The following is a 17,329-nucleotide window of genomic DNA, read 5'->3' on the forward strand; positions in this document are numbered from 1 at the left end:
GGAGAGAATAGAGGGGCCGTGAAGGTCAAAGTGATGACCATCTCAAAATCAATGCTTGCTTCGCTGACGCTGATATCCATGCCTGATGCTGTTACTGATGCTGTAAACTTCCTCCTCGGATCTGTCCGTCTCTTGTGTCGTCCTCCTTGTGCCCAGCACTATCCTCTTCCTCTCGCGACGCAGGTGCTCCATCTTCGATGACACCCAGCATCGCTTCCTCCACACGATACAGATAAGACTTTCTCCTCATGACACAAATATGGTCCCTGCCATCTTGCGTCTGTCACCTCCTTCGTACACTGGCCTGCAACTGTATGGGAGTTAGTGATGGCAAGATCTAACGGATCGTATCGACATACCTATGCATTCTACTCTTTGCATGCGTGATATTGCAACAGAACCTACGCGGACCTGTTCTGTTCGACTCTCTTTTTGAGGAATCCCGGCGTTCCTCCTGGTTGTTGATCTGACATGTTGTTTTAACAAGAACCTCATCTGTCGGGCACGTAGTACGGCTGATGACTACTACCCATAAAGTACCTTGGTGGAGAAGGCGCGCCAAAACTTGGTGCTGCTTGACCCACCGATGGTGCTCTGTCCTGAGGCGGCATTGGCTGGACTGCTGCTGGGGCGCCATGTACAGGGCGAGGTACCACCTGCATTGCCACAGTCTGAGACCTCATTTGAGGGTACGCAGGCTGACCATACACAGGCTGACGCTGCGTAGCTCTGGTCTGCAAAGTGAATCCAGGAGGGGCTCTCACGTTCACGTCCTTTCTCTCAGTTTCACCGTGATGCGAAAATGTTGGCAGCGACGGATAGCCGGGGTAAGGCTCCTCGCGAGAAGGAATGGGGCAATCCTCCGGCTTGATAACCTCCACTCGATCCTGAGCGCCGCCATAGTTGTATGACTGATAGCGGCGAGCCTGTGGCCTGGCCTGAACTCCAGTAATGGTCACATCATCATCCGCAATCCCCGGCCGGTACACATTGCGATCCGGGATTCCTCTAGAAGCACCGACATGTGCCGACGGCTCACCTGTTTGGTAGCCGAACCTGGGTGGGCCTGTGTAGGAGATTCTATCCCCATACCCTCCTCGCAGCGTTACTGGGGAGGAAGTCAAGTCAACAACTGGTGCTGTGGATGCCGGATACACGGGCCGTCTTTCAAGTCGATCCCATATGGGCACGCCTGCTGCCGCGCGGTGGCCACGACTCGGAACGTGGCGGTGTTCGGAAGCAAGTCCAGCACCGCCCACTGGCCAGGCACCAGGCATGTTGGATTGAGAACGCTGCTCCTTTTCTGGCTCTGGACTCGATGAAACCTGAATGCAAAGTTATATGCTCTATTCATAGAGAGAAGAAAGAAAACGAATCAGACTTACCCTTACATACTCCACTCCGTTGGAGACAACCTTGCGCGGAACATTACCTCGTTGATCAAGAGGGACAGAAATTTGGCCGCCATGGCCGTGAGGATTGACAGCTTGGTCAATAGCACCGTGTCGCACACGGGCGTCATGCCAGCGATTCTGGATTGCAGCAGGCAAAGCTCTGCCAGCTGCACGGCCGACGGAGGCAACAGCATTACGAATCCTCTCGCCAACAGCGACGTTGAGGTCCTTGGGAGCCAAGGTCTGCTGCAAGATTTCCAAGCTGGTGTCACTACCGTCGTCCCCAGAAGCAGCAGTGTTGCTATCAGTATCGCTGTTAGCATCCTCGAGCTCCTCATCATCGTCAATAACAATGGTCTCTCGAAGGATTTCCTCAAAGTCTTCCGTATCGTTGTCATTCTCTCCACGCCATTCGATCAGCTTTGTGAGTGATATGGGCTCAACAATCTGTCTGGCTTCTTTCCAGCTGACTATCTTGAGCAGCTTGTCGTAATCGGTGTAGGTGTGTCTGATGCGGGCAATCGTAGCCAGTTGTACCTGCCTTGAAAGTGACAAGTCAGATGCGTTACCTACAGTCGTGGTACCCTAGGCTGGTCAGTTGTCGGGTCAATGCAAAGCAACCCATAGCAGCGAACCTGTTCCCATGCGCGCTTGTAAATTTCCTCAAGATCTGCTTCGGGAATCTTTGGGAAGAGCTCGCGGATGTATTCTTTGACTCTTGTGCTCTGCTCGACTGATCGGTTGTTGACGTTGAGATCGAAACGAGGAGCAAAACGGGCGATTGTGCGTTCGAAACGTGAATTCGTGTCAAAACCGGTGTCGCGCACCAGCTTGCCATTCACCTCACGGTAACCTAGAAAGTTGCAGGCCTGGTCAAAGATGTCGGAACGGAAGTGATAGCCCACGCGATGTACGTGATGTGTCAGCTTTTGTGGGTCGGGTGCTCCAGGACGTCTTGTGCCAGCCTGATTGTGTGGTCAGAAAGGGGTCGAGAGCAGCGGCATGGGTGAGGGAAGTCCCGGTTCGAAGATGAAGATACGCACGGAGACAACGGATACGTCGACGCCTAGTTGTCTGGATTTCTCTTTACAACGCTCGGCCAGGTCGGCATAACCGACGGGGAGAAAGGTGTAGCCTGCTTCGGGTTTTGCGGAACCTTGGATATCCTGGGTGTAAATGGTTCAGTAAAAAAGGTTGATAAGAGTAGGCGGCATATTGACAGACTTTCAATTTGAGCTTCTTCTTCTTGGTCACGACAGATTCGAGTTGGACCTTGTAGGCCTTCTTGCTGCGTCGGTCGCGAATCTTGGACACAGAACTCTGACCCACAGAGGGAGCTCGTGAAGTTGTGCGCACCATTGTATGCGATTCTCTGAGAGGTCAACGGTACACGGGTTGACAAAGAATACTGAAATCAGTGTATAAGAGAGGCGAAATCTGCCTGTAGGACAGCAGGACCAAACAAATGCGCAACTGCTGTATCTGTGAAAAAGACTTCACAATTGCTGCACAGCGAGGTGACAGCTAAGCTGTTGCGTAAAGCAAGTGTCTGTCGAAAAGAACGCAAAAAGCAAGCGACCCTGACTGCACCTTCCTTAAGAAGAAGACGCGCAGAGAGCAGCAGATACAAGTTGCTCGGTTGAGAAGTGAGCCGGCCAGGAATCGGTAGTGCACTACCTATACGCACGCAAAGACGTGAGACAACTGAGACCTACGAATGGCAGTGACGGTGTCTACGATCCCACAGTTCGCTCCACAACAAAGTGCGAGGCGTCCAGTGATTTATGTTTGAGAGAGAGGAAGGAGAGATGACGCAGATTGGACTTTGTCGGTCAAGTGAGATTCGGGCAATCAAACAGGGCAAACCTGGGCGAACTCAACCCCGCCAAGTTGCCTCGACCCAGTTATCATTTACGAGACTTTGCATGCTTGGTTCCATCAAGGTGCTGTGAATCCACGGATAGCATACACGACACCATGCCGCTGAAATAAGAGTTGTCTTGTCTTGAAATCATTTCATCGTTTAGGACCCACGAGTCTGCCTCGACCAATGTACTCTACGTGCTTCATCTCCAATTATTGATATAGTACAACACCAATCGAAAGACCGACTGCAGTCCAAGCCAGCAAGACTGCTCCCCAATTGTCTTGATTTTCATCTGCATACTTCCAAAATGCTCGCCAACCAAGTATGGAGACCGCAGTGTAAAATCCTCGACTGCTGAAGCCTACTTGGCTGGCGTTGATCAAGCAAAGCCTTTCCTCGAGCCGATCAGTGGCCTTGACGGCGAAACTTCTGAGGAATGTTTGCCTCGACGATTTCCATACGGTCAAGCTTTGCTTGACGTTCTGCCTCCTGCTCCATTATGTCGTGCTTACGGAAATGCACAATGTCCTCGGGATGTGTCAAATCTTCCTCGGTTGTGTCATCTCCATGGTACTTTTCGAAATGATGAATCTCATACTCGTACTCGTCGTCGCCGTGGTGGCCAGGGCCGTAGCCAAAGTCGGGTAGCTTGATGCCGTGAGCGTCGGCGACGAGGAACTCGGCGAAAGAGACGGTGCCACTCTTGTCCTTGTCGAAAAGGTCCAGAATCTTTCGCACGACCTCTTCCTTCTTCTCTTCGGGCAAATCCTTGGTGCTCTCGTCTCTCAGACCGTAAGTCTTACGGATGTCATCAGGGGTCCAGGTGCCGCTGCTATCATAGTCGTGCAGATTGAAGAATGAGCCGGCGTCGAAGGAGTTGATGTGATGTTCCTCTGCAGATGACATGAGCGATTATTCAGGTTTGACGAGAGGAAATGTGAAGGTGTGTTACCAGCCATGTGTCGTGTCGCCCAATCAGCATCGGGGGCAACGGGGGCTTGCTCATGGCCACCATGTGCAGAGACGTTGAGGGCACCAAAGAATACCAGGGCAAGTCCCAGTAATGATATCGAGCGAAGATTAGACATGATTGAAGATTGTTGGTGGATGAAGCTATCAAGTTACACCGCCAAATACTTTTGGACAGCCCTACCTAGGTAAGCTCCAGGCACATGGAAATAAGCCGGACATTACGTCACAGGCTTGGGAATTATTGCTCCGGATGACAAGCCATGGACGAGTCATTACTCGTGAAGACTTACAATCTTGATCATGATCCATGTCCCATCGTGATCTAGGTACTTCGGAGGAACCGATTCTCTCATCAAGATAGAACATACTGGTAAGTGGATGTGTTGTAACAAAGAAGAGCCAAGGACGAGAGGGATACGAGATGGCGCGTCGCCGCGGGCTTTGACGGGCATGTGGGGGAGTCTGTTCCGAGGCAAGCAACAAAGACACAAGTTTATTATTTCTTCCACCTGTCGCTGCTATTCCGTGTATTGTTGATTATTTTTCAATCGGGGAGGCAACATGTCGGAGCGATCTTTGCCTGTCGATAACCCGTTTGTTGACCCGTCTATACACGAAACGCCTTCCGCACTCCAAGGCGAGGCTACGCTCTTCGTTGCTGAAGATGCCTCCCTAACTCTCGGGGCCGACTCCCTCATTATTCTAGGTACCGAGCCGTGTGCTTTCGGGTCTTGACGCCTTCGCTAATATGAAATAGACGATCGCTTCGTGCACCGAGAGGCTGCCAATTGTTGCGGGCTACTGCCGACCAGTATGTTCGCTCTGCGATAGCCTGACTGCTGCCTGCCTAACACCTTTCAGGATCCAAGACGACTCACTCGATTCCTCACTACAACATCCTTGATGCTTCGCTGGACGACCTCGAGCTGACCATCCAACATGCTCTGCCTACCTCCAAGACATCTTGCCGCCCCTCGACTATTTCCTACACGCTTATCGATAAATCCTCCATCAATGCTGCCAAGTCATGGCTAGCCAAACTGTTAGATCTTGCCTACGGCAACTCGCAGAGAAACAAGAGAATCAAGGTTCTGGTCAACCCCTTTGGTGGCCAAGGAGCTGCACGAAAGTTGTACGCGAGTGAAGTCGAACCACTTCTCAGGGCTGCTGGCTGCGAAATAGATGCACAGGAAACGACACACTCTGGTCATGCTGTTGAAATTGCCCGTCAACTCAACGTGGACGCCTATGATGTGGTGGCATGTGCCTCTGGAGACGGTCTCCCTCACGAAGTATTCAATGGCCTCGCTCAACAACAAAAGCCACGCCGTGCTTTACGAAAGGTTGCCGTCGTCCAGCTGCCTTGTGGATCAGGTAACGCCATGTCTATTAACCTCAACGGAACCAATTCTCCATCGTTTGCTGCTCTAGCCATTGTCAAAGGATTACGTACACCGCTAGACTTGATGGCTGTGACGCAAGGAGAGAAAATGTACTGGAGTTTCTTGAGCCAGGCTGTTGGTATCATCGCCGACTGTGATCTGGGTACCGAGAATATGAGATGGATGGGAAGCGCCAGGTTTACGGTGGGTATCTTGACGCGACTTCTGGGAAAGACAGTCTACCCAGCCGAGCTCGCTGTCAAGGTGGATATAGACGACAAGCAGGCCATCAAAGCCGCATACAGCCACGTCAGGTCTCAACGTGAGGATGTTTCTGGAAGAAGAGAATGGGAAGCACATCAAGACCTGGACGGCGATAAGCATGATTCGCTTCCGGCCCTCCAATACGGCTCTGTGCTCCAAGATGTGCCCTCTGACTGGGAAAAGGCATCACTACCCACACTCGGCAATTTTTATTGCGGCAACATGGCATACATGTCACCCGACACTCCATTCTTTGCTGCTGCTCTACCATCCGACAACCACATCGACATGGTCAACGTTGACGGAGCCATCCCGCGTCTCAAGGCGCTCGACATGATCCTAGCGGTCGAGCAGAACAAGATGTTTGACATGGACGTTGTCAACTACCGCAAAGTGAGCGCTTATCGAATCAGCCCCAAGCTAAGACCCGGTCAGAAGGTCGGATATATCAGCATTGATGGAGAGAAGGTACCCTTCGAGCCTTTCCAAGTAGAAATAGTCGGCGGGTTGGGCACGGTGTTGAGCCGAAACGGAGCTGTCTATGAGTTTGAGGGACCAAAGTAAATACGGTCTGGTTCACTGGAGTTCTTGAGTTGGTGTTTGTGTTGTGTTTTCATGATACCCTTCCGGCGGTTAGTATAGACAAGAGGCTCTTTTTCTTCTCAGATAGGTTGGCATAACGGCGTTGTCTATTCCTTCGAATTCGTAGCTCGCACGATGAAATTGAATATCATCTACACTCTCAAATAATAATAGTCCACCTCGAGTATATCAGGGCTTGGCGCAAAGCTCCCCCCCACGGTGATCTCCAAGACCCGATCATTTTTTTGGCGACCATCTTGACTTCGCATCACACAATCTTTCGACAACAAACATCGCAATAATGGTCGGTCCTCCAACTAAGCGCCAAAAGCGCGACGAAGTGCCTGAAGGCAGGCTGCCCCAGAAGAAATTCTTCCGCCAAAGAGCTCACGCAAACCCGTTCTCCGACCACAACTTGACCTACCCGGAATCGCCTGCTGCCATGGATTGGGCGGAGCTGTACCCAGCATACGCAGTAACAGAAGAGAAGGAAAACAAGGATTTGTCTGCACAAGGAAAGAGCGTGGGCAAGATCTCAAAGCAGGTAGAGGTAGCAGATATTGGATGTGGGTTCGGTGGATTGCTATTCGCATTGGCTCCAAAGATGCCCGATACATTGCTAGTTGGTACGAAGCCTTGTCGGACTGCCTTGGAGAGCTCGGAAAGCTAATGCGCAAGAACTTAGGCATGGAGATCCGTTCTGCAGTCACCGAATACGTCCAGACAAAAGCCAAGGCATTGCGCTCGCAACATAGCGAGACCCAGGGCTACCAGAATGTTGCCTGTCTGCGCGCAAACACCATGAAGTTCCTTCCCAACTTCTTCAATCGTGCTCAGCTCAGCAAGATCTTCCTCTGTTTCCCGGATCCTCATTTCAAGGCTCGCAAGCACAAGGCCAGAATTGTTAGCACGACACTCAATTCGTGAGAACAGCCAAAATCTCATATTTGTATCAGGAGCTGACTTAGGCTGCAGAGAGTACGCATACGTCTTGCGACCAGGCGGTATTGTCTACACGATCACCGACGTCGAGGACCTTCACAACTGGATGGTGGAACACTTGGACGCCCACCCATCTTTCGAGCGTGTTTCTGAAGCCGAGCAAGAAGCAGACGAGTGTGTGGCTGTCATGCGCGAAGAGACGGAAGAAGGCAAAAAGGTGACGAGGAACAAGGGCAACAAGTATGTTGCACTTTTCAAGCGCCTCGAAGATCCCGCATGGCCATGAAATATTACGACCTCGCCTTTTCTCTCGGCATCCTCCTCTATCTCGATCTGGTCTTGATACCCACCTTTATATACGACATTTTGTCATCCTCCCAGCAGAAGAAGCCATGTTGGAGCAGTGGCATTACACCTGGTTGGACTGTCTTAATTGTTTGAGGCGAAAGATTCGCCCAACAAACATGTGGAGACGTTCGCTTTACTCCATAACGTCCTTCGTGTTTTTGTCCTCAGCGGACCGCATGATCTTCTGCCTGTGGCTATGGAATGAAAATTACTTCAACTGCTCCGGCATTATCTTTTTTGTCGCCACATCTCGTGGTTCTCAATTTCTTCAGACAGCCACGGAACACGGGCTCATAAGTTCGCACGGCATAAAGCCTTACACGGCGCAAAAACACTTGACTGGCGAAGCGGAAACGAGCCAAACCTCGACCATAAAAGATTGTAGCCAAAGGAGATGAATAAGTCCTGTTCTCAATGATATTTCAAGCACACTTTAAGTATGGGCATCAAACACAAGGGTTCCTCACCCCTTGATCCTGAGCGTCTGCAGTCCAAATTCATGGCGGATGTCTTGGTATCAACGAATGAATCCTCTTTGACTTGCCCGGAAGCCACGAACGATGAGGACATACACACAGAGGAGCTGGCGCCGACATTGTAGCCAGCATGCCTCTCTTTCTTCCTCCACTGGACCACCTGAACGCGGGTACCATTCCACGTGGCGAGTAAGGAAGGTGACCATGCCCACGACACCAGTCAACAGTGACGCGATCAGCAGGCATACACATAATCCGTACCGGACAACTCTTCTTCTGGACACAGACATCCTCTGATTCGATGGCGTATCACCAGCGATGACCATTGAGGCCAACGTTCTTTCCGTGTTCTTTGCCAGCACTGCGAGTATTTCCAATCTGCCTTCCACTGCGACCAACCATGCATCGAGCGAGTTGGCAGTGTCGTTCAATGCCTTCTGTAACTTTGCTTGCGCTTCAGATGTTCTTTCTGGGTTGTTCATGTGCTCATCCACCTCCATGAGGATTGTTTCGAGTCGGTGGCAGATCTTGTCGAGTACCTCCTTGTATTTGGCAATGTCTTTCGCCATTGTGGTAAATTCATCGCAGATTCTGTTGACTTCCTTCGTGCTAGGGGCGAATCTCGTTGAGCGCAATGCAGACTCTGCCACAACTGGAGCCATGGCGGAGGAGGTAAAGGTGTGTCACGAGAGATGCGTCGATGGGATGTGTGTGATAAAGTGTAGTCGAATCGATGAAATAGGACAACGGTAAGTATTCCTGATGAACATTAGAATCGTCTACTGATGTTGTAGCAACAACAGATTATCATACTCGCCGGTCGAGGTATCTTTGCTGCCGTAATGGATGGTCCGGATGACTGAATGGATATATGATATTGTTTCGGTATGGTTCATCAAGATGTTCTGGGAGACTTGGCGAAGCGGAAAGCTAGCATTGCATTTTACGAAAGGTGGTGTGCAGTCACGGTCACGTTCGTGGTTGCCCCTTTGACGGCAACATTCAACCTGACATCAGGTTCGCGCTTCCCTTGATGTGCACGGCAACATCAACAACCACGAAGGAAGTCACGAACGAGATCATGGATCTACGCACTCGCACCAATAAACCTACAGGTCTTGACAGAGTATGGCTTCAAATTTCCCACGCACCAAATGGATGCTATCAGTTTATCGCACTTACATTGCAGAACATCATGGATACTACACTGCTGGGGGCGCTGCGCAAGAGACAGCCACAAAGCTCTAAACAAATTGCTCAATGCCCCTGTTCGCGGACATGAGTAGCAGAAAACTCAACACATCCTAGTCATGCCATAAAGCTGCCTGTCACCTCCGCTCTGGCCGAGAACCTCATCGCCGCTCCTCTGGTTCTCTAATGAGAACTCTTCGCCTTGACTTCCGTCTCGCATCAAGTTGCCTCCTGACATGTCGAAAAAATGGACGAACCTCCGGGTATACCAGCGGAGACAGGCTCCTGAGTCTCACACTAGATTTGACACGAAATTCTCAGCCTTGTTCAACAATTCTGCTGGCGGAATGAGACAACCTCCATCTAGCGCTTCCTATGATTTGACCTACGATTGACTCAAATGACTGCCAGTGTCTATGGGTCATGACAAACACACACTACCAGGCAGGTCAAGGATAAATGGAAATACCTTCGGACTCACAGGGACCACCGGATGCTGTAACTGCCAGGTCTCCATAATCCGTACGAAATCCCCAAGACAATGTGTCGGTACACAATACCGCTCACGCGAGTCGTGAGGAGCCGAGTCAGGAAGTTCAACAGGAATCCAGCGTGCGAGACCGTGAATTGTTTCACGAGCATGACTTTTTTTTCTTCAACAGTGTCCGAGACAGCCAGATAACGCTTTCGCGACTGAGACGACTCGTTGTCCGTTCAGAGAGCCTCATTATGACCCGAGACAGAAAGACTGCTTCTCGAGTGGAGTCTTTTGATTGAGGCTCGAAGAGGCATGGCAAAGTATCAATGGTTCAAGGAGAGCGGCTATACAGACCATCAATGTCAAATCAAGAAGTAATATCCAAAGCATTATGGCAAGCCACTCGGTAGTATGCAAGCATTGACAATCACGATCTGTACATTGTCACAATCGACTGACAAAGACCTCAAATCCAAGGACCTTGGTTTCGCCAAACCATCCCGCCGTCGACAGCACGTGGACGACAAAGTTCAACCATCATCCTATAGCCACAACGTCAGACTGACAACGGACGCCGAGTTATGCTTATCGCACGACTCTAAATCCACACATGAAGAGAGCGCCCAGCAGTACAAAAGCATATCCTCGTATCCCTTTGGCTTTTTTCACCATGTGTCATGACATGTCGAACAAGCGAGAGTCGATACCTCGCCAAGCCAAGACCTCTGTATAACAGTTCTATCGAAAATACAAGACATTGTACTGGTTAGCGGACAATCCTCCTGGGGCCCGGTAGGGATTGCCTTTGGCTTCTCCATGGCCCTCACGATTATCCGCGGACTCGGGAAAGTGGAGAGCGTGATTGAAATCATGACCTGGTTCTTGCCATGCCTATTCTCAAGCACCTGCAGAAAAAAAGACGGTGCAGGTCACTCAGGTACGGCTCACAACGGTCGGCGGCGAGGCGTATCTGGGTACCTGCATCCGCGAGCACACTCCACCACTCTAGACAAGGTGAACAATCTGGGGTACAGCACGTAAGGTTGTGGAAGCTAGTACTGCGAACCTTTGATCGCGGCCATCTCGTCGTCCTTCTTCCGCCCTATACGTCAAAAGGCGCTATGAAAACAAATCAAGGCAGTCAAGGTGTGGCAGCGAGAAACCGCCATGCAGAAGGAAGCTAGGGTCAGCCCATCCACGATCCAAGATCCTGCAGGTCCACGAAGTAAAAAGTAGTTCGTCATGGGCGGATCTGTGAAGCATCACCAGTAGCTGGTCCTTCCGTTCTGTCACCTGAGCCTCTTACGAGTTTACGAAGATCTCGACTTGAAGACCCTTGTCGATGGCATGATGGTCCGATAATGATACGACGGCTCTTTTCCTCCTGCAATCGTTATGGCCGTATCGTCAACAGTAGTGCTCAGTCTCGAACACAACAGTCGTCCTCCTTCCTTGTCATGGCCCAGGGCAGAGAGAAAAAGAGCAACGATGGACCACGAGAACTTCCCAAAGCGGATATCGAAACGGTTTTTTCGACCAAGTCTGATACAAACGGGTCTGCGCGGTCGCCATGCACACAATCCGTCGTCGGCCTGTCGTCCAGATATGGATAACCCACCCATCACGGGAGCGGGCCGTTGAGTCTATTTGATTTTACTAGCCCTCCTTCCACGCACCACTTGCACCCTTTGCTCTCTTCCCTTGACCTACTCAAGTCTTTTCTTAGTCTGAAACAAGCTTCGTTTTTACCTTCCCCTGTCATACTCCGTGCCCTGCTCCTGCCTTACCCAAGATCGAGAGTTGGTTGGACGGGATAGCCCGTTTTGCCGACGGCGAGCCATGAAATGTCATGCATGATACCACCGGGCCGAGCTCCTGCTTCTCGCCAAATGATCTGAGGCTCTCTCTTTTGCTGTTGGCAGACGTTGATGGTGCATGCCTTGGGCTTTTCGGTCATGGGGTCACTGGTTGGCCGTATAGACGACGGCGTAACATTTGGCTGAAGTTGCGAAGGATTGATTGTCCAGGCCTTCTTGTGTTCGGTACCTGAAGTCCATCGTGAATTGTGTGATAGTCACAGCGCACATCAAACGGCGTTTCCTCTTATCCACCTGCTGTATGCGTAACACGTCAGTCGTGGACAAGGGTCTGTCGATGATCGTCAAATAAGGTCGATTTGGAAGTGATGAAAAGTGGATGATGTGTGCGGGAAAAAAGAAGCTCAGAAGATCAAGATCTTGATTCGGAAAAGTAATTGATGGCGTCTAGATTTCTCGTTCTCTTTCTGCCTTGCCTGCCCTGTTTTGACCCAGAGTCCCACCTTGCCTTCCGCTTTGGGTATTCCCGTATGATACATCGCCGTGTGTGCTGCTTGCTGGGGAATCAAAAGTAGTGAAAAGAAAACAAAAAACAAATCCAGGCTATCGCAATAGAAATTAAGTGATTAGAGAGAGTTCGGAACGTAAGTGGTAGAAGAGTGACCACCCAGGGTGTAGAAAGACAAAAAAAGGAACAAAAGCTCAGATCCAGCTTTTCCCGTGATGCGAAAGCAAGAGACCAGACATTAAACGCCTCGCTTCGGGATATCCAGTGCTGTAAGCCAACAAAAAACCAAACATAGGAAAAACGTGATAGAGAGATGAAATGAAAGATGGAGTCGTCATCAGGTGGAGAGATTATGATCTGTCGTTGATTTTATGCCGCGGCCGATTCGCATGAGTCCGAGGCCGGGCTGGAGCTGCCCTTGTGCTTGGTGTTCTTCTCAAAGTATTCGGGTCCATGATTAGAGAATGTGTAGTTTTTGGGGCCGGTCTCGACCGCCTTGCGAGGTGTGGATGATAGCTTGACGTCTCGCGGAGGTGAGTACTCGTGAACAAAGAAGTCGGCTCCAGGGTTGGCGTGCTGCTTCGGAACCTGCGAAGAGCCAAGAACACCAGGGCTAAGACTTGAAGAAGGCAAGAAAGGCTGTTGCTGATTAGGAGGCGTTGCTTGTTGCATGTGACCCTGGGAGAATGGAGGCATGACGGGGTATCCTGAGATGACCTCGCCGGTGTTGGTCATTATGTAGGACATCTGATGGTCCATATACTGATTTTGCTGTTGCTGAGCAGGGAACATGACATTGTGCATCTGGGGGTACTCGTTAGGCATCATGCCAAGGAAGCCCTGAGGTTGGGCTTGAGACTGGACCATGGGCATAGCCGACATGTGAGGTGGGCTGAAAGCACCGCTTGGGAAACATTGCTGGGTTGGTGGGGCTGACTGGGGAGGGGTACTCTCGGTGGGAACTGCAAGACTTCCCATGCGGCTACGGATGAACTGACCACCGTACAGAGGGGTAGAAGGTGGGGAGAAGTTCATGCCAGAGACGATGTAGTTCTCGTCGCCCTCGGGCAAGCTCGTCTGTCTAAGCATTGGCTGAGATTGCATGTGGCGCAAAGTGCTCGAAACATTGGTGGGAGACAAGGGAGTCGGCGGAGCGAGATTGGCAGTCGAAGCAGCAAGACTGGCATAAGCAGGCGAGAATGAGGAGACACGACGGCCGCCGTATCTGGCCGTGTTGGCCTCAGCGAAAGTCGAGTAACCAGAAGGCGAACGCTGAGCAGAGCCGACGTTCTTCTGGATGCGACCACCTGCAATGCCGTTCATGGCTTGCGATGACTTGATGCGGCGCAAGGTATGACCTCCAATATTGTGGTTGCCACCAACGGGACCAGGAGAGGTGGGCAGGGTACCACAGTAAGAAGTGCTACGCATGTTTGTGGTTCCCAAAGGAGCAGGGCGTGGGCGCTGACGGCGAGCAGCAATGCTGGATGAGGGCATGGCAGAGCGTTGTGGCGCCATGGTGAAGCTTTGCATCGAACGAGCAAGCTGGACCGTTGAAGATTCGCGGCGGTCGTATTCATCACCAGGGAAAGCCATGGCCTGGTCTAGATATTCACTGGGATCGGGAATCGACTGGACCGAAAAGTCGCGGCGCATGGCGGCTTCTTGGAACTCCTTGCGAAGGTTATCCATCTCGACGGGTACTGACTGTCCGGGCTGCCATTGAGGAGACGTCACGGCTGGTTGAGACGGCTTCTGCTCACTTGGCAGTTCCATGTCGAAGTTGTCTTCCTTGTCCTCTGCTGGCGAGATGGTCACTGAGGGAGCGGAACCGTCCGAGCTAGATGAAGCGTTACGCAGCTGATTGTCAGAAGGCTTGAAGTCTGATGGAGCGTCAGGTGCGAAAGACTCAAGGCTCTCAGTAGATTGCATGGGTGGGGACGTCAATGGGTCAATGGATTGAGCGTCAAACGAAAAGTCGCAGAACTCGGAGTAGAAGTCGCCGTTGGATGTCGAGTTCAGAGCAGCGTTCGTGTCAGCAGACGACATGGTGGTGTAATTTGGCTGAGAGAAGGCATCGAACTGAGCCTGCGTCAGAGTGTGTCTGTTGTTAGCGTCGCTGAAGGACTCCGACTGCACCGAGTGCTGTGATGCCAGAGATTGTGTCGAGGCTTGGTGACGCATGGGCTGTGATGTGATTTGGTCGAGCGAGGCAAACGTGTTCTCGGGCTGGCTGATACCCAGGCCGCTCGACATGGGGCCGTCCATGTCACGGATGCCGTTGTACAGATTGGGCATGCAGAAGGGTTGGTCGCCAGGCATGCTGTTCATGCCACCCATTGGATTGATGCCGACGAAGCTCTGCTGTCCTTGCTGCTGGCCTTGCTGTTGAGTCGCTTGCAAGAGGTTGTAAGCACCGGCGGCCTTTTTGGCATCCTGCTTCGACTTTGCTCTACGGTTTTGGAACCAGTTCTGTCTCATGTTAGTGGACCGGTTCAATGACGCACCGACTCGGGACTACATACGTTGACCTTGTCTAATGATACACCAAGGATCTCTGCGAATCTCTTCTTGGTGTTGGTGTTGGGCTTTGCTTGTTTTCTGAACTCGGACTCGAGCACGTCGTGCTGCTCTTTCGTGAGGCGCGGCTTGACGTCGACGGCCAGGCCAGCCAGGGCGGCGGGGTTGAAGTGAGGCATCTGGCCTAGATGGTCCGAGAACATGTGTGTGTCCCTCCTGGTAAAGTGCCGTGCATGGAAGTCTGCTGCCAGGTCTGCATTGAGCCCGGGATAGTCGGCGAACTCCATGTTGGGATGGTATAGGTGTGTGGTGGTGGGTCGCACTAGGTAGGGGCAATCTTGGGATGGCTACGGTGCAAGGTTTAAGAGAGAAGAAGGCCTCTGCGGCAGTGGTCGGGAGTCGAGGTAAGAGGCGGCCTGGAGGCTGGTTGTGTCTCAGATGCGCACGGAGGGCAGACAGGATCAACAAGCTCGCGGTGCGGCCGGTGGAGGAGAGTGGAGGAGGGCGGATAATGATGGTCAGGTTATTTTGTGATGGCAGTGATTATGATGTTATGGGTTGAAGCGAGTGACTGGAAGTGGCATGGGACGCAGATCAACAGGCCTTTGAGCGAGGAGTTGGGAAAACGAACGTCGGGGCAGAAACAAGTGTTTGGGTTTGGAAGGAAGAGAGAAAAGGGTAGCGACTCGACGAGGAGATTAGGGCGGATCACGACTCGGAAGTGCAAAGCTTGGGAGCGGATGCACAGCGCAAAGCATACAGATCGCGGGTCCGGCTCGAAGAGACCGAGCGGGAGCTTGAAGATCGCTACGATGCCCAGTGCCCACCAAAGAAGATGTGCACCAAGAGAGGACTGAGCGCCCGGTCTCACAAACCAAATCAACACATGCGCCGTTGCTTGTCTGGCCTCCAGCTTGCATCTTATGCGCAGCCGCCGCACAAGCCTCCCACGCCCATGCCCACGCCCGACTGTTAGACAGACAAGCCCAAGCATCACAACCCTCAACGTTCGCTCGTGACATAATCGCGCCAAATCCCTGCACCTGCCATGGTCCATCAAAGAACCGACCAGAGTCCCTCTGCCTTGCCCGCTCTCTGCCATTGGGCCGCTCTGCCACGCCCATTGCCATTGCCCGCCGTCGTCGTGGGTGAGACTCTTTTTTTTTTCTTGTTCTTGTCCTGCGACGCTTGCCGCGGGAGAGAGGCTCACAACCCATCAATCAGCACACCGCTGCCTAAAAATACACAGCTTGACCACCTCATCCATCCCTGGTCCCTGCTTCTGGAATCATGTTTTCTTCCCGCTTCCTCGGCTGCCTATGCATGCCCGACGATTATTGTGTTTATTCTCCGCGTCACTCAGATCCTCATCTCTGTGCCATCCGTGATTGTTACTGCGGTATCGCGATAATCATCATGAGTCGCCATCGGTCTGCCGCCGCGCCGGTGCAATCGCCTGTCTGACGAGAGGGGTTGTTGAGCCACGCGCCCACTCAAATCGACCCAAGTGGCCATCATCAGTTTGCGCCACGGCCTGCTGAGAGCACAGCAAGCCAAAGAGGATCCACTCGCATGTTTCGGAGCGGGCGACGCTAAACCGAGCGCCGGCGCCTCGAAAGTGTCGCTTAGCGGCCGCTGCTAAGAACCAGTCCTTTCCTGTTCCTGCTTCGTTTCCGACGCATCACCCCGCCGTTAGCTGTGGGGTCAAACTTGCCATGAGGTTTGCGCGCGCTGCCAGGCGCTATGACAAGAGATTGCATTCATGGTTATGCACGACTCGCGCAGGCGAGAATGCAAGGCTTCTGCGATTCCGCCTTTGCTCGTCTCGCTTGACGAATTTAACACGGTCTCAGATGTGCTGAAGAGCATGCCAAATGCCAGCTCTACGCTGCACCAAGAGGGTCCAGCCAAAAGCGGCTGATCGACCTAAAGAGGTGCTTATCATTCATCTATCCAATCGCTGATGACCGCCCACCTCCCGACTCTTCCAGCAGCTCACGACAGGGCAGAATTAGGCAAATGGCGCAATCTATTTTGCCCGATGAGCAGTGTACAGCAGTAGAGACCTTGCCCAACCGCTATCCACCTCCATTATCCACCGAAATTCGGCCTAATAGGGAAGGTGGAGACGGTAACATGGACAGCACTTATCCATAAGTTAGATAGCTCGTTATCCCCTCTAAACTGGCTCAAAACGGAAGGAGGTAGATACTATAGCGAGGGTAGCGTTCGTAGCGGTATAGATTAGCTTAGCGAGGGTCGGTCGATCGAAGGTTAAGACTCTGTACGACGAAGTAGTTAGCTGTATACACATCAAAATAATGGACGTTAACTCGCTACTTAATGCTAATAACCCCCCTCTACCTCGCTAGGGTAGTTAGCTACTCGTCTTTAACTAACCTCCTTCGAGTGCGCCGGCCGCTCCGACCGAGCCGGTGCCTTATAAATAGGAACCTCTACCTACGCTAGAGCAGAATTCTTAGTCGACAAATGACATGCTACTACCGCCGGTTCTAGCTTAAGGTCGTAGAAGGGGAAGAGGAAGTCGTAGTAGCTAAGGAAGTCGAGGACGAGGAGGTCGTATAAGA

General features: G+C 51.9%; 6 protein-coding genes across 6 annotated transcripts; 2 read left to right on the forward strand and 4 right to left on the reverse strand.

Annotated features, from left to right (window-relative positions):
* Positions 1-370: 370 nt before the first annotated feature.
* M438DRAFT_212165 (uncharacterized protein) lies at positions 371-2,929 on the reverse strand. The gene is made up of 5 exons (XM_029899419.1): positions 2,619-2,929; positions 2,438-2,560; positions 2,030-2,359; positions 1,386-1,979; positions 371-1,325 (listed from the first exon to the last, which is right to left on the reverse strand). Exons 1-5 carry the CDS (start codon positions 2,751-2,753, stop codon positions 492-494), a joined length of 2,016 nt encoding a protein of 671 aa, XP_029760546.1. The 5' UTR covers positions 2,754-2,929; the 3' UTR covers positions 371-491.
* A 444-nt stretch (positions 2,930-3,373) lies between these two features.
* Positions 3,374-4,386, reverse strand: M438DRAFT_365274 (uncharacterized protein). The gene is made up of 2 exons (XM_029907779.1): positions 4,214-4,386; positions 3,374-4,154 (listed from the first exon to the last, which is right to left on the reverse strand). Exons 1-2 carry the CDS (start codon positions 4,347-4,349, stop codon positions 3,667-3,669), a joined length of 624 nt encoding a protein of 207 aa, XP_029760547.1. The 5' UTR covers positions 4,350-4,386; the 3' UTR covers positions 3,374-3,666.
* Positions 4,387-4,743: 357 nt separating this feature from the next.
* Positions 4,744-6,565, forward strand: M438DRAFT_397077 (sphingoid long chain base kinase 4). Its single transcript, XM_029909287.1, has 3 exons — positions 4,744-4,939; positions 4,991-5,044; positions 5,095-6,565. Exons 1-3 carry the CDS (start codon positions 4,795-4,797, stop codon positions 6,441-6,443), a joined length of 1,548 nt encoding a protein of 515 aa, XP_029760548.1. The 5' UTR covers positions 4,744-4,794; the 3' UTR covers positions 6,444-6,565.
* A 197-nt stretch (positions 6,566-6,762) lies between these two features.
* Positions 6,763-8,110, forward strand: M438DRAFT_397078 (uncharacterized protein; the record flags this gene model as incomplete). Its single annotated transcript, XM_029909288.1, has 3 exons — positions 6,763-7,087; positions 7,147-7,384; positions 7,437-8,110. 3 exons carry the CDS (start codon positions 6,763-6,765, stop codon positions 7,687-7,689), a joined length of 816 nt encoding a protein of 271 aa, XP_029760549.1. The 3' UTR covers positions 7,690-8,110.
* Positions 8,111-9,544: 1,434 nt separating this feature from the next.
* M438DRAFT_212389 (uncharacterized protein) lies at positions 9,545-10,183 on the reverse strand. Its single transcript, XM_029899420.1, has 2 exons — positions 9,900-10,183; positions 9,545-9,715 (listed from the first exon to the last, which is right to left on the reverse strand). The coding sequence occupies exons 1-2, from the start codon at positions 10,058-10,060 to the stop codon at positions 9,580-9,582; spliced, it is 297 nt and encodes a 98-aa protein (XP_029760550.1). The 5' UTR covers positions 10,061-10,183; the 3' UTR covers positions 9,545-9,579.
* Positions 10,184-12,590: 2,407 nt separating this feature from the next.
* On the reverse strand, positions 12,591-15,028 carry M438DRAFT_355299 (uncharacterized protein; the record flags this gene model as incomplete). The annotated part of the gene is made up of 2 exons (XM_029907024.1): positions 12,591-14,693; positions 14,747-15,028. The coding sequence occupies 2 exons, from the start codon at positions 15,026-15,028 to the stop codon at positions 12,591-12,593; spliced, it is 2,385 nt and encodes a 794-aa protein (XP_029760551.1).
* Positions 15,029-17,329: the final 2,301 nt, after the last annotated feature.

The sequence above is a fragment of the Aureobasidium pullulans genome (assembly GCF_000721785.1).
Source record: "Aureobasidium pullulans EXF-150 unplaced genomic scaffold scaffold_9, whole genome shotgun sequence".
In the NCBI taxonomy this organism is placed as follows: domain Eukaryota; kingdom Fungi; phylum Ascomycota; class Dothideomycetes; order Dothideales; family Saccotheciaceae; genus Aureobasidium; species Aureobasidium pullulans.

What these genes read in the sequence shown, in the direction of transcription:
- M438DRAFT_212165 (XM_029899419.1), bottom strand. Translation starts at nt 2,753, where the DNA reads ATGGTGCGCACAACTTCACGAGCTCCCTCTGTGGGTCAGAGTTCTGTG. An exon ending in TCGACGTATCCGTTGTCTCC is followed by an intron (nt 2,360 to 2,437) that starts GTGCGTATCTTC and finishes CCACACAATCAG; the next exon opens with GCTGGCACAAGACGTCCTGG. An exon ending in ACGGAGTGGAGTATGTAAGG is followed by an intron (nt 1,326 to 1,385) that starts GTAAGTCTGATT and finishes CTTTGCATTCAG; the next exon opens with GTTTCATCGAGTCCAGAGCC.
- M438DRAFT_365274 (XM_029907779.1), bottom strand. Translation starts at nt 4,349, where the DNA reads ATGTCTAATCTTCGCTCGATATCATTACTGGGACTTGCCCTGGTATTC. An exon ending in GGCGACACGACACATGGCTG is followed by an intron (nt 4,155 to 4,213) that starts GTAACACACCTT and finishes TGTCATCTGCAG; the next exon opens with AGGAACATCACATCAACTCC.
- M438DRAFT_397077 (XM_029909287.1), top strand. Translation starts at nt 4,795, where the DNA reads ATGTCGGAGCGATCTTTGCCTGTCGATAACCCGTTTGTTGACCCGTCT. An exon ending in CGACTCCCTCATTATTCTAG is followed by an intron (nt 4,940 to 4,990) that starts GTACCGAGCCGT and finishes AATATGAAATAG; the next exon opens with ACGATCGCTTCGTGCACCGA. An exon ending in TTGCGGGCTACTGCCGACCA is followed by an intron (nt 5,045 to 5,094) that starts GTATGTTCGCTC and finishes AACACCTTTCAG; the next exon opens with GATCCAAGACGACTCACTCG.
- M438DRAFT_212389 (XM_029899420.1), bottom strand. Translation starts at nt 10,060, where the DNA reads ATGCTCGTGAAACAATTCACGGTCTCGCACGCTGGATTCCTGTTGAAC. An exon ending in TACAGCATCCGGTGGTCCCT is followed by an intron (nt 9,716 to 9,899) that starts GTGAGTCCGAAG and finishes TGTCAAATCTAG; the next exon opens with TGTGAGACTCAGGAGCCTGT.